Source organism: Papio anubis, chromosome 14, assembly GCF_008728515.1.
Source record: "Papio anubis isolate 15944 chromosome 14, Panubis1.0, whole genome shotgun sequence".
NCBI lineage: Eukaryota > Metazoa > Chordata > Mammalia > Primates > Cercopithecidae > Papio > Papio anubis.
Window position 1 is genome coordinate 90,188,906 of NC_044989.1, and position 14,390 is coordinate 90,203,295.

At 53.3% G+C, this 14,390-nt stretch overlaps 1 protein-coding gene across 9 annotated transcripts in view; it reads right to left on the reverse strand.

Moving 5' to 3' along the window:
* Window positions 1-1,221: 1,221 nt before the first annotated feature.
* PSD4 (pleckstrin and Sec7 domain containing 4) overlaps window positions 1,222-14,390 on the reverse strand; it is a 45,760-nt gene continuing 32,591 nt past the window's right edge. For 5 of the 9 annotated variants that reach the window (XM_031655349.1, XM_031655352.1, XM_031655345.1 and 2 more), the window contains 12 exons: window positions 11,934-12,143; window positions 11,376-11,456; window positions 11,134-11,246; window positions 10,854-10,912; window positions 10,550-10,639; window positions 8,668-8,711; window positions 8,130-8,290; window positions 6,838-6,908; window positions 6,559-6,725; window positions 5,596-5,740; window positions 5,255-5,398; window positions 1,222-3,310 (listed from right to left, as the gene is read on the reverse strand). In XM_031655349.1, the coding sequence (XP_031511209.1) occupies window positions 3,053-3,310; window positions 5,255-5,398; window positions 5,596-5,740; window positions 6,559-6,725; window positions 6,838-6,908; window positions 8,130-8,290; window positions 8,668-8,711; window positions 10,550-10,639; window positions 10,854-10,912; window positions 11,134-11,246; window positions 11,376-11,456; window positions 11,934-12,143 (1,543 nt within the window). In that variant the 3' untranslated portion in view covers window positions 1,222-3,052. The remainder of the gene's footprint in view (window positions 3,311-5,254; window positions 5,399-5,595; window positions 5,741-6,558; window positions 6,726-6,837; window positions 6,909-8,129; window positions 8,291-8,667; window positions 8,712-10,549; window positions 10,640-10,853; window positions 10,913-11,133; window positions 11,247-11,375; window positions 11,457-11,933; window positions 12,144-14,390) is intronic. The other 4 variants (XM_031655350.1, XM_031655351.1, XM_031655354.1 and 1 more) reach the window with 4 other exon arrangements.

The following is a 14,390-nucleotide window of genomic DNA, read 5'->3' on the forward strand; positions in this document are numbered from 1 at the left end:
TACGGCGGTTTGATCTGTTCCATACCTAGGATGGGGACTGGGGCCTGCTCAGCTTTCACCTTCCGGGGCTACCTGGAGCAATCCTGTGGGGAGCTGTGGGCTGTCCCCGTAGACTTCTGAGATGTCTTTCTTTACATCTGCAGGAAGATGTCGGAGCCCCAATCTTTTCCCTGGGAGAGGCTTCCCTAGATGGTGGGAGTCCTGGCCTGGGCCGCTGTGGGTGTGACGAAGTTGAAGGTCCTGGTTCTGTGATGGCATAGGGGCACACAGAGTAACTTTCTGCCCTTCAGGGAGCACAGCACAGCTCCACAGCAGGACACCTGAGCAGCCAGAAGCTAGAAAGATGCAAGCCCGCCTCCAAGTGGTCACATGTCATAACTGCAGCCCACAACCCAGACCCTCCAGGCAGAGGTGCCTGGGCAGCACCGACTATGGGAGGCCAGGCAGCCACCATCATGTGGCTCTGAAGATTCCACGTGCTCAGGTGAAAGAGAGGTGCTGGTTCTACATGAGCAAAGGAGCATCAAAGTGTCACACACCCATGCACTCAAACTTCCACCTTTTCTCATGGTTTTAGAAATAAGGATGCATAGGCCGGGTGTGGTGGCTCATGCCTGTAATCCCAGCACTTTGCGGGGCCGAGGCAGGCGGACTACCTGAGGTCACGAGTTCGAGACCAGCCTGGCCAACATGGCGAAACCTTATCTCTACTAAAAATACAAAAAATAGCTGGGCATGGTGGCACTCGCCTATGATCCTAGCTACTTGGGAGTCTGAGGCAGGAGAAATGCTTGATTCGGTGGAGGTTGCAGTCAGCCAAGATCACACCATTGCACTCCAGCCTAGGTGACAAGGGTGAAACTCCGTCTCAAAAAAAAAAAAAAAAAAAAAAAGAAAGAAAAGAAAAAAGAAAAAAGGATGCATGTTCAGTGAGTTCTAATAACCTACTCCATTTAGTTTATAAGCATTAGTCTTGGGCCAAAAGTCATGTCCACCTGATGCTGGGATTCCACCTCAATCAAATGAGGCAATTGGACTGTACTGCAGCTAACTGCTACTTACACATCAGAGTTACCCAACATATTTATCTATCCCCCTGACCCAGGCTGACTGCATCAGCATCCCTGGGTGTGGGCTGGGAATGTGTCTTTTCAGCACACTTCCCCAGCAGGATAAAATTGCATCTGTAAACTGAGAGCAGGAAACCAGGGGGCAAGATTGTCAACTCATGAAGTCAGGGACATGTTTAATTCATTTGTGAATCCCCTAGTACTGGCACATAGAAAGCATCCCATATTATTTGCAAAATGAATGAACGAATAAATGAGCAAGTAGGTGAATGAATGATTCTGAGGTCTCCTCCAGCTTTGACAGCCTACGACCGTGTGACTCCTGCATGTGCATGAACACACAGACACAGACACTACACACACGCACAGACACACATACACACTTGAAGCGAAGAGGGATGAAGCCTGCCACACTGCAGGTGGTCCTAGCTGCCTGACCTCCCTTCTTCACACACTGACACACCTCCGTCTTTGTTGACCTGTATTTATTGTGCACCCATTGGGTGCATGGCCTAGCCCCAGGACCTGGCCGGAGACCCAAACATGGCCTCCAAGGGCCAGCCTTCCTTTGTGGAGGTCCAGGCCCCAGAGCTGATTACAACAAGCATGGGAAGGGAGGAGGGTGGCCCAGCAGGAAGGCTGGGGAGGCAGTGCGTCAGCCGGCAGGCAGCAGTGGGTAGCAGAGGCCCCCTCTTGGCGGGCAGCCTACTTGCACACTTGGCTGAACAGAGACAATGGTGGCTGCTCCCTCCGGCCCAGCCTCCTTCCTACAGGCAGAGCCCCAAGTCCATGAGTCTCCGGAACCTCCCTCAGAGAACAAGTCCAGCTGGGAGGCAGCCAGAGGGCAGGACGAGGGGATTTCCCAGGGGAGAGCAGCAGAGACCCTCTGAGCTGCCAGAGATGGGGAAGGGGCCCAGGCACCCCACGGGAAGGAAGCTTTAAGGCAAGTGTAGGAAGGAGCACAGAAGAGTCTCCCAAGCCTGGCCTGGGCCTCACCTGGTCTCCAGCCTCCATCCCATCCCTCACAACTCTCCTGAGCCGTGGCTCCTGCCAGGCAGACCCCTAAGGGAAACTGTCACCACCTTTTACTGCTCTATCCTCTCCAGTAGTCTGAACCTAGAGAACCTCCTTCCCTGCTCTGTTGGAACAAAGGCCCCTTGTTCCCAGGGTTCCAGGGTTCGCTGCAAAGCTCTGGAGGCCCCACCCCTCCCAGCCCTCACTCACGCCATCAGCCCTGCTCTGTTGATGGGCAGTTGGGTGTGTGAGACTGTTTCATCTGCTTCAGGGGAAAGGACGACTGTAGGGGGAAAGGAGACAAAGGCACGGGGCCCCACAGCCATGCGGAGCCCTTGAAGCCCCCCAAGGTCCCTGCCCAGAAGGCTGTCCCTTCAGTGGGCAGGACCTTAGCGACCCTGCTCCCTGGGTCACAGGAGGCTGGTTGGCAATCTCTCAAGAGTCCCTGATTCACTCTCCTGGGGCCTCCCCAGGAAGGTCAGCTAATTCCCAGAGCAAGACCATTCTCAGGACTGTGGCTCCCCTGGCTGGGTTGCCCAGGAGCCTCTGCTGGCCCAAGCTCTCCCCCAGAAGCCAAGGCCACACCACGTATGCACTGGTTCTCAAACAAGTGCTGAGTTCCCAGCAGGTCTAGGAAATGAGGCCAGTCTGGATTCTGGGGCCTGCAGGGTGACATGGGATGAGCTCCGGGAGGAAAGTCAAGTCCTCAACCTCCCTCTTCCCTTGGGCGTGGCCAGGGACTGGGGCTCCAGAGAGACTGCCATGGGGGTGGGGGGCAGCACAGCAGTATTAGGAAAGCTTCAGTGGGCATGAGAATGAGGGCCACAGGGAAATGAGGTTTGTCCTTCAGCGGGGAAAGGAGGTGCCTCATCCGTCATGGTGGACTCATTGAAATCAGTCTCCTCCGGGGAGGTCCATCGCAAGTGTACCCTGGAACAGGGGCCGGTGTCTCTGAGGTGGTGCTGGCTTCACAGCTGATTGCGGTTCCGCTTGGGGATGATCTTCCGGTAGGTTCTGCGCTCTGAGATGTTGCGCTTCACCTTGGCTGTGGTGGGAGCCTCATCCTGGTGCAGGGACGGGCTTGAGTGGGACTTCTTCAGGCTGAGCTTGGGCTCCTGAGTGCCTCCAGCTTCCCTCCCCAGCTGCTCCTCCCACAGGTCCAGAGCATTGGAGGGGCAGTGCAGGCGGGCCACCAGTAGCTGCACGTAGGTCTCGTAGCGGGTTTTCTGCAACACACAGTCCCCACCACTTTAGCACCCTCCTGGCTCCAGGCCGGGAGGAGGCTGGAATCGTGAGGGACAGCTCACAGGTACTTGAAGCTATGGTGATACAGACCTCTGCAGAAAGAGGGCTGGACCAACAGTGAGTGTCAGTATAATGCTTGGGCAAGCAGACTGCAGAGCACACCTCTGGATAGTATTATAATGACACGTATCAGCCCAGCCCTGTTCTAATAATAACCAACCCCTTGGAGTGCTGTAACTAACATCTCTATGCCACGTTCCATCTTTGAGGCACTAAAAGATGTGTCACCCACTATGCCTGAGAGCTTTGCAGCCCTACACACAAACAGCTCACATCTGTACAGCCCTAATTGGGTCTGAATAGCATTTTAACAATTGGCATCTGTGGAGCATGACGCTAACCACCCTCATCTGCTTAACACTGTACTACTAAGGCCCCTGCAGCTAGCATCCTTAGGATATGGTTTCCAGTTTACAAAGTGCTTCCTCACCCTCCATCCCATTGGATCCTCATGCCAGCCCTGGGAGGGGCACAAATCATTGTGGAAGGGAGGGCTGGTGGCTTGCTAAAGGTCCTAGCTGGTCAGTGGGAGGAAGAGGTTGGGTCCTCACAGCCACACCCTGAAGCCTCTGAAAAGTGGGGAGTTCACAGCCATGGATACAACCACCAAGCTAAGGGATAGGCTGGGGCCTTGAAAGAGGCAGAAGGCTGCATGAGGGTGCCGTGGGGACAGGCAGGAGGCAATGTTGGTTCCCACTTCCTGGTCTCTGCCTCTGGGTGGCCTCTGATTCCCTCTATTTTCACATTGCATTAACCTATGCTTCCTCCCCAGTGGGCCCTCCCCCTAAGCAGGCACTCAGGACCCCTGAAGCAGGCACCCAGTGTTAGGATCCCGGATGAAGTGATGCGACACCAAAGCAGCATTGGGGAGTGTGGGTGGATGGGTGAGGGTTGGGGGAGACTAGGGGATAAAACATTTCAACATGGGCTGTAGAGCCAACAAAAGTCATTACTGGCCAGGGGCAGTGGATCACACCTGTAATCCCAGCACTTTGGGAGGCTGAGGCAGGCAGACCACTCAAGGCCGGGAGTTCAAGTCCAGCTTTGCCAACATGGTGAAACCCTGTCTCTACTTAAAATACAAAAATTGGCCAGGGGTGGTGGCTCACACCTGTAATCCCAGCTACTTGGGAGGCTGAGGCAGGAGAATCGCTTGAACTTGGGAGGCGGAGGTTACAGGGAGCTGAGATGGAGCCACTGCACTCCAGCTTGGGCGACAGAGTGAGACTTTAGCTCAAAACAAAACAAAACAAAACATAGACAAAAAACCATGGTCATTTCTTAGTCAAGACCATAAATGGGGCATTTGAAGCAGCATGTAAATTTACCAGGTTTGGACAAGTAGTTTAATTTCTCTGTGCCTCAGTTTCCTCATCTGTAAAATGAGGATAACAGTACCTACCCAGAGTTGTTAGATAATTGAATGAGATAATCCATGCAAGGAAGACAAGCTCCATAAATACTACCTATTAATATTTGGCAGGTATTAGATGGAACAATTCAGCTGAAATACAGTTCATTCCTTCAACTTGGGAAAAGTCAAATATACTCTTAGGAGAAAGAAAACTATAAAATAACGTCTGCTATGAGTGTTTCCAGACAAGCAGCTGCTATGTGCCCCCAGGACAAGAGGTGAAAGGCCTAAGTGCATGGGGACACACACTCTTTGCGCACGCCCGTGCACGCGGGTGTCCCTGTGGGAGTCCCTGCCCCTTTGCACAGATCACACACGGGCCCCGCCTTCATGCAAGCGCCTCTCCCCGCCCCGGTGCGGTCAGGGCAGTGACGGCTGCAGGGACCGAGGCAGCCACGAGAGGGCGGAGAGGGTCCTGCGCAGCGGCGGGGAGGTGGGCTCGGCCCCTCACCTCGTACTCCAGGTACTCCTTCCGCAGGCGGTACTCCTCCAGCTCGCGGCTGCGGCCCCGCCGCTCCGGTAAGTTCCTCTGAAGATCCAGCAGGTCGTCCGAGGCAGCGTCCAGGCAGTTCTCATGGGATCGATGCTGCTCCTCCTGCGAGCGGCAGGCCGTGAGGGACGCTGTCCCGGGCGTCCCCTCCGCCGCTTTCCGGGCCCGGGTGTGCTGCCCTCCTGGTCACCTCAGTTCCCAGGCCGGGTGCGCAGCCGGCCTCCAGCCTCCCCGAGCTAGTCCTGGGGCTCCAGGTGCACATTCCCAATTCAACTGTCCCCACCCCTTCCCGGAGGCCATACCAGGGAGCTCTGGGCGGGGCCCACCGGCAAGATGGGCCGCACGAATCTGCGCTGGGAGCCCACGGCGGCGGGGAAGGGCGGCGCGGAGTGTGTGGCCGCAGCCAAGTTGATGCGCGCGATCCAGGAGCTCATCTCCTTGGCAGTGCTGGGGCAAAGAAGGTCGTTGGTCCCCAAGGACACACAGTTGGTCCTGTCACCCTCCTCCCACACCCTCCTGTGGTTGGTTGCACAGCTGGCCAGCTGCTCAGGACTCAGCCTCCCATAGTTAGAGCCCTGCCACTAGCAGGGCACTCGACCTCTGACCATGGCATTTCTTATCAATAAAGAGGAAAATCTGGAGGCCGGGCGCTGTGACTACGCCTTGGCAGGCGGATCACCTGAGGTCAGGAGTTCGAGACCAGCCTGGCCAACATGGTGAAACCCCGTCTCTACTAAAAATACACAAATTAACCAGGCGCGGTGGCACGCGCCTGTAATCCCAGCTACTCGGGAGGCTGAGGCATGAGAATCGCTTGAACCCAGGAGGCAGAGGTTGCAGTGAGCCGAGATCGAGTCACTGCACTCCAGCCTGGGCGAGAGAGCGAGACTCTGTCTCAAAAATAAAAAATAAAGAAGACAGTCTGAGAAGGCGACAGATTTTATAACAAATGCCAAACTTGGTCAATCGTTAGCAGCTTCCCAGAATCCTGTGTTCTGAACTAGGAGGTTTGATCCCACCGACAAGGAAACAGCATATTGTACTGGCAAAGTTGGCCAAGGATGGTGAGGAAGCAGGCAATGCCTGGGCGTCATCCCTGGTCCTCAGCTCCTCTTCCTGCTGCCACATTCTAAGAATTTCTGATCAGTATGGCCATTCCCACCAGGGGCCCCGGGGTCCACAGGCCTCAGGTGTCAGCAGGGTCAGTGGAGAGAGAACTAGGGCAAGGCAAGGCCTTGCCACAGTCTCCCACGCCAGGGACTTACGGTGCCTGGAAGAGGTAGAGGCGCCAGTCAGCCGTGCGCAGCTGGAAGACATGCGGCTTCTTGGTGTAATGGGTGGCGGGGGTGGCCAGCGAGTGGTGCACCCCGATGGGCTCGTCCACCATCTGCCCCACCAAGCTCTCCCCCTCCAGGCAGTGGTCTTCTCCCTGCTACCAGTCACAGGGGCTCAGACAAGAGGTTATCATCAGCTGCCCACCCTCCAGACAGTTCTGGGCCTCTCTCAGTCTCCCATTCTGACAGGGCTGTTGGCTCCTTTCCTACCTTCAGGAAGTAGAGAACCATCCCTCGCAGTAAGGTGTGGAACATCTTCCAGCCACGCTTGCCCCATGGCGCTGTTCCAGGAACAGAACACAAATGTAGGTGGGGGCACCAGCATCCAGACACACTCAGACACACACAAGTGTGCATATGCCCCCGGCCCCTCACACCACCTCCAGTCACTCACCAGGATGCACACAAATGCAGAACATGCCAACACGAGAAAACATATACAATCATAAACAAACATATAGAGTCTGTCCACACACAGGCAATCCCTCCTGTAAACGAAACCACAGAACCACTCACACCCAAATATGGATATTCATACAGATCATCCTCTCTCCAACTCCAAACACACACCCACTACCCCAAGTAGTGGCAAACACCCACACACAAACACAACTCACCCAGACAGCTTTCTAGTCCCTGCAGGATGATCTTGACCTTGCATACCCATCCAGAGGGGCTCAAGGGCTCAGGGCCCAGCTTTGGGGTGTCCTTCCCTGTGTACCCCACTCTGAGCACCACCTGCCCTCTTTTCCCCCTACCTCTCCACCCTGGTCTTGTGTGGTGAGCCCTAGGGCCCCGGCAGCTTCACAGAAAATGCTAATTCGCATCCTTGTCGCCCCACCCTGTTCAATCTGTGCTTGCACATTAGTCTGCTGAGATCACCGCTCTGGTCATGTTGGTACCCTAATCAAAAGCCTTCAGCTGCCTGCGGAATGAGGCTCAAACGCAGGCCCTGGCAATTTTGCCACAAGTGTACCTCCCTTGCACCCACCCCATGTTCTGAGCAAACTTGGCTTGCTGTTTTCTCTGTATGGGATGCCCTCTGCCCAGCTTCCAAATTCCAGACCCTCTTCCTCTCCAAAGTTCAGTGCAGATACCATCACTTACCAGAAGCCTTGCCTCTCCCTGTCCCCACATCCCGCTTCCAAAGCAAAACCAAAAACCTTTTTCTCCTCACTTGATTCAGCCCCTAGACACTCAGCTCTTGCTACCTTTTTGTCCCAGACATTGACACACTTGTCTAATCTCTCTCTTACCACAGGGACTCTGGGGTCCAGGAATAACTAGGCCTGTTTTGTCTAGGTTCTCCTACCTACCCTCTAGCGCCTCACACAGCTTCCAGCCCGTGGTCACTGTTCAGTACACATTGAGGAAGGAACATGGGCTGGCTGCCTGTCCTCAACACGGGCCATCTCTCTGCACACCTGTGCATGCATCCGCACAGGTACCTGAGCAGGGCCGCTCCCAGCACACCACCCTGTTTGTGGGCAGCAGACACTCACTCTTCTTGCCATCTGCATCTTGATGCATCTTCCGAGCCAGGATGCCCTGCTTGTAGGTGGGCACCGTAGGATCCTGAGCCAGCTGAAGGAGGGGGTTGCTCATCTTGCCAGCTGGCAGGGACAGCCGGGCCTTCTCAGGTTTGGCTGCGTCTTCTTCATCCCTGAACAACAGAGAGAATCGGGCTGGAAGTGCTGACTACGCAAAGACCACTGGGAGGTCTCCATTGCCTCCCAGAGCCTCAGCAACCTCTCTTTTCCTGGGGAGCCACACCCCAGGACCCCCCCAAAAGGACTCCTCCTTCAGAGCAGACCCATCAATTCCTGAAAACTCTGCCGTACCCCACGTTCCACTACCACTGGCCTTCCAGCATTACTTGGGCTCCTCTATGCTCTCTCCCGAGCCCTGCCTCTGGCTTTGTCCCACTCAGAGGGGAGCCCTATCTGAGTTTCTCTAAATCTCGGGTGGGTGACAGAGGGAGGGCAGCCCAAAGACAGGGGAGGGGAGTGAGGAGGACAGGGGAAAGGGGGTCTCACTCACACGGCCCACTCGAGCTTCTCGCTGCGGATAGACCAGTAGAGGGCCTGGAACAGAAGCACACAGGTGGGCAGGGAAAACTCAGGACTGTGGAGCCTAAAGCCTCTTTGTCTGGCAGAGGTAGGATAGGGGCATGTGTACAGCCTGCCTCCTCCACCCACAATATAGCTGCCCTTCCTCCTTGAGTAGGCAAGCATCCATCCATCTATCCATCCATCCATCCATTCATCCATCCATCCATCCATCCATCCATCCATCCATCCATCCATCTGTGCAGCAAAGTATTTCTGGAGCATTTCCCAGTGACAAGCACTATGCTGGGTGCTAGAGACATAAAGATGACCTGCTGGGGGTGGTGGCTCACGCCTGTAATCCCTGCACTTTGGGAGGCTGAGGCAGGTGGATCACCTGAAGTCAGAAGTTCGAGACCAGCCTGGCCAACATGATGAAACCCCATCTCTACTAAAAATACAAAAAGTTAGCTGGGAGTGGTGGTGCGCACCTGTAATCCCAGCCACTCAGGAGGCCTCAGCCTCAGCAAGAGAATTGCTTGAACCTGGGAGGCGGAGGTTGCAGTGAGCCAAGATCACACCACTGCACTCCAGCCTGGGCGACAGGACGAGATTCCATCTCAAAAAAAAAAAAAAAAAAAAGATGATGACCAAGGCAGACAAGTCCCTGTCCTGCCCATGCTTAGTGAGGCCTTAACTAGTTCTCATGGAGGAGAAATGAATTGCCTTCCTGGCATCCTGCTGGGAGGGATCTGATGGAGAAGAAACTGGCTGACCAATCCCCACAATAAACGTGCAGTAAATGAATGAATGATGCGCTAAAAGTTTGACGTATTAACGTAGATGTTATCTCACTTGCTTTTATAGCCCTTGCAGTGCCTAGCAAGATGTCTGGCACATAGTAGGTGTTCAGTAAATGTTCATGAAGTACAGCCATGTACCATATAACAGCATCACGATGGTTTGGTCAAGGATGAACTGCATACATGATAGTAGTCCTGTAAGATTATGATGGAGCTGTCCTATACAGGTGTATCATTTTTAATCTTTTCTATCATGTTTTTATTGTACCTTTTCTATGTTTAGATACACAAGTACAGCACTGTGTTAGAATTGCCTGCAGTATTAAGTACAGCAGCATGCCATACAGGTTTGTAGCCCAGGAGCAATAGGCTATCCCATATAGCCCTGGTGTGCAGTGGGCTGTACATCTAGGTTTGTGTAAGTTCACTCTATAATGTTCACACAATAGTGAAATTGCCCAACGATGCATTTCTCAGAACATACCTTCATCGGTAAGTGATGCGTGACTGTGATGAAACAGCAAATGATTTTAATTGCTTATGACACACATGCTGTGTGCCAAGCACCGTGCTGAGCACTTGACAGATTTTATTTCATCTTGATAATGGCATTGTAAAGTGGTTAATACCCTCAGGAGGAACTTGAGTTGGCCAAGAGGGAGCAAATTGCCCAAGACTAGAATTCAAACCCAGGAACACCAGGCTCCCAAGTCTGAGCTCCAAACTTTCACCGTGTGTAGCTTTGCCCTTCTCAGACTTTGAAGGGGTAAGAATGACTTGAAAACTTAAGAAAATATTTTAGGGGTCCCAGTCTCAGAGAGTCTGATTCAGTAAGTCCAGCACAGGGAGCCAGCAGATTTGCATGGCTAACAAATTCCAAGATGCTTCTGATGCTGCCAGCCAGGGACCACACTTTTACTAGCCTGCAATAAATAAGCCCTGTTCTCTCAAGGATATTTTGGCAAAGCCAGTCTCAAGCTCAGCATCTCCCTTGGAACAAAGAACCAAGGCTGCAGGTCCTAAGTAGGGATCCCAGGTCCTGAGCCCGTAAGAAGATCCCATGGCACATACCTTCAGCAGCTCCTTGGGGAAGTTCCCGCCATCCCTCAGCCCGTTCAGGTTGGTTATGAATTCCTGGCAGCTCATGCTCTTCCCAATGTTCTGTATCCATGGAGAAGTGGGATGACTTGAGCACACACTCCATCCCAATAGAATAACCCCCCAGCCAGCCACCAGGGAACCCTTTCCAGCTCCCCAGACCCACATCCCTCAGGGGTGTTCCCCGCCCGGTCTCAGGCCTCTGGTCTTCTCCTCCCCGAACCCCTTGCCACAGCCCCGGCCTCAGTTCCCACAGGGACTCTCTCCACCGTCTTACCTGTCCGTGCAGGTCCGTGTTAAGGAGCATGATTGCACATGTCAAGGTGTGTACAGAATCTGCCCCAGAGATAGGTGAGTGGAAAGAAAGCTCACTGGAACCAGGGTTCCTGTTTCCTTTGCCCACACTGGGTGGAGTAACCTCAGAACCCCTGGAATGCTTCCATTCTCCACAGCCCCCAACACACTCCCCCCAGTTCACTGTCACCTACTAAACTCCCAAGCAGACAAGGGCACCCCAAAGTGTCCCTGCTCTGCTGTCAGGGTCAGCCCCTCCCTACCTACTGAGGGGAAGACCCCCAGATTGCAGTGGTGGAAGCGTCTGGAGAACTGGTAGAGGATTCGCTCCCGTTCCTGAGTCTCCCCACTGAGCACCAAGGCCTGGAGGAAGCTCCTGTAAAGAAGGGCCAGGGTCAAGGAGAGAGCCCAGGAGCTTAGGGCCAATCAGATCCCGGCCTCAGGCTGGTGCCACTGCCCCCTGCCATCCTCCACAGCCTCCCCAGAGAGGACCCAAAGACATTACCGGAGGGCTCGGTCCAGGCTCTGGCCTCCAAACTGGAAGAAGGACAAGTACTCCTCAGCCACAGCCCTGCTAAAGTCATTGCTGCAGAGGGAAAAGGGGCATGGAGTCTGCGCCAGGGGCCTGGGCTGGGGCCGCAGGTGCACTAGGGCCCTCAGGACCCGCACACATTATGGGGCCTGATGCGGTGGGGGTGAGCAAGGGAAGGGCGCAGGCACACTGGGCCTTGGGTCCTGACAGGACAAGGGGGCAGCCAGGGTCTGGTATGCCCTGCTACCCTATTCAGTGTACACTGGGCGACACCGGGAGAGACCTATGGACTCTGGTTGGCAAGGCAGTGAGGCCCAAGGACCAAGGGTGTGGAGAAGAGGTGACACAGTGTGACCATGACTGAGAGGAAGCAGCAGACACAGTGAAGGTATGGGGGAAAAGTTAGGAGGGGAGATGGGGAGGGAACAGGGCAGGGATGGGAAGGGGAGGGTGGCCAGTGGAGGGAGCCCTTCAGCAGCTCTTCCCTGGCTGCCTCAGCCTCCAGCCTTCCCCAGGCTCAAAGCCCCTTACTTCTTCTGCAGGTAGGCAGCCACTTCAGACTTCCGGAAGCCCTCCAGGCGATAGAGGCGTGAGGCCAAGTTCCAGGCTACCTTGTTGTTCCTGATGCCATTAGCTAGCTTGTCTCCAGCTGGTGGTCTCTGGCCTTCCTCTGGGGACCGTGCTTGGGGCATAGGGCTTCCAGGAAGCCTAGAACAGTTCATCGGTGTCCTCAGATTCTCACTTGAGATAGACATGCAGGAGCTCTGGGTCAAGTGTTCTTGCAGGACACTTGTGGCAAGAGTTCCCCGAGCTCAGTACCTTGAATGGTGGGGCCTGGAGGAGCTGGACCCAGGCCCTCACTCAGGGAAGAGACAGAGTTGCAGCCAGACTGACTTAGCCTGGCCTGGGACCAGGAGAACCCCAAGAGGAAGGTATTCCTGCAAGGTCTCCAGGTCTGGGGCCCTGTGCTTCCTCAGGTAAAGCACAGCCATGTTCCGACCTTATCTCACCTCAGGCGGCAGGTGTGTCCCTATGAGGACCCCAGCGTTGTTTTCTCCAACGCAAGGCAAGTGGGATTGTCTCCCTCACCTGTCCCGCGGTCCTCCTATACCTCCTTGTCCCTTCCTCACCTCCCAACTCTGGCTCTAGCCTCCACTCCTAGATCTGGAGCCAAGAAAGCTGAAAGGATGGGCTGAGAACGGGAAGCTAGGTGGGCTCTAGTAATGGCAGCAGCTGGGGTAGTTCAGGAGGTGAGACCCTCAAGCTCTCCTTCACACTTGCTTGGCCTGGATAACTGGGGGCTGGGTGACCTGATCCAGTGTGAACAGACCCAGGTGACCCCCAGCAGACTCAGAACCTCCGAGACTGGCACTAAGACTCTCAGATGTCACTCAGTCCAATCTTTACCTGACTCTTCTGCTTCCCCCACAACGTCACAATCAGGTGTAGAAAATTTATTCCTGAATATTTAAACATTCTATCCCGGTGATACAGTTAAGAAGTTGAACCAGTAAGCAGAATGCATCTAATAATAGAAACATTTTCCATAGGGCTGGGCATGCTCACCATAATTTTACAACCCAGGGAGGTCAGGTGGAGTGGATCACTTGGGGCCAGAGTTGAGAAACCAGCCCTGGCCATCATCATCCAATTCCCGTCTCTACTAAAACTGCAAAAGGTGAGCACTTGGTGGTGCATGCCTGTAGTCAGCTACTGGGAGGCTGAGGCAGAGAATCGCTTGAACCCAGGAGACAGAGATCAGTGAGCGGTGTGCACTCCAGCCTGAAGTGACAGAGCGAGATGCGTCTCCAGAAAAAAAGCAATCCCTGATAAACAGGCGTGTAACATTAGGTCACTTAAAACTTCCTGGCGCTACCTAACACGGCTGGGTCAGGGTTAATGGGAGGGTTAACCCCGCTCCCATTACGGGGTCCTTGGGTGATGGTGACAGAATGTCAATCACTGCCAGAAACCAAAGAATCATCATTTATATGCATCTGGAAACTAGGCTGCCCTGTGGAGAGGTTCATAGGCTTGGTAGCCAGAGATGTTCCAGCCTCTGAAAAGGGAGGGTTCTTCATGCCAAAAATTAAAGTTCACCCAACCCAAAATAGAAGTAAGTAAATCTAACTAAAATGAGAACATACTTTCATAACAAATAATGAAAAGGTTTAATTGGAGCTTTATCTTGGTAAATGATACTAGACATTGTACAAATAAGTTTATTTAAATCTTATATTAACCACAATGCCTAAAATTTAATTTTCCCAGCACAAGTTTTCTGGCTGGATAAGACATCTTGTATTCATGCTTGATTTTCACAGGAAGATCATAAAGCCCGTTAAAAACAGTAACAGGCTGGGTGCAGTGGCTCATCCCTATAATCCCAGCACTTTGGGAGGCTGAGGTGGGAGCATTGCTTGAGCTCAAGAGTTGGAGACCAACCTTGTGGTCTACCTGGGCAGCATGGCGAGGCCACATCTCCACCAAAAATAAAAATAAGTAAAAATTAGCTGGGTGTAGTGGTACACGCCTGTGGTCCCACTTACTTGGGAGGCTGAAATGGAAAGATCACTTGAGCCTGGGAGGCTGAGGATTCAGTGATTCATGATTGTACCTCACACTCCAGGCTGGGGAACAGAGTGAGATCCTGTCTCAAAAAATAATAATGATAAAAACAGCTATTTTGAAATATAATTCACATACCATCCAATTCACCCATTTAAAGTGTACAATTTACAGCCAACTGACCTTCAACAAAGTAAACAAAAACATAAAGTGGGGAAAGGACACACTTTTCAAAAAATGGTGTTGGGATAATTGGCTAGTCACAAGAAGGACACACTTTTTCAACAAATGGTGTTGGGTAATTAACTAGCCACAAGAAGGAGAATGACACTGGATCCTCATCTCTCACCTTATACAAAAATCAACTCAAGATGTATTAATAACTTACATCTAAGACCTGGAGCTATAAAAATTCTAGAA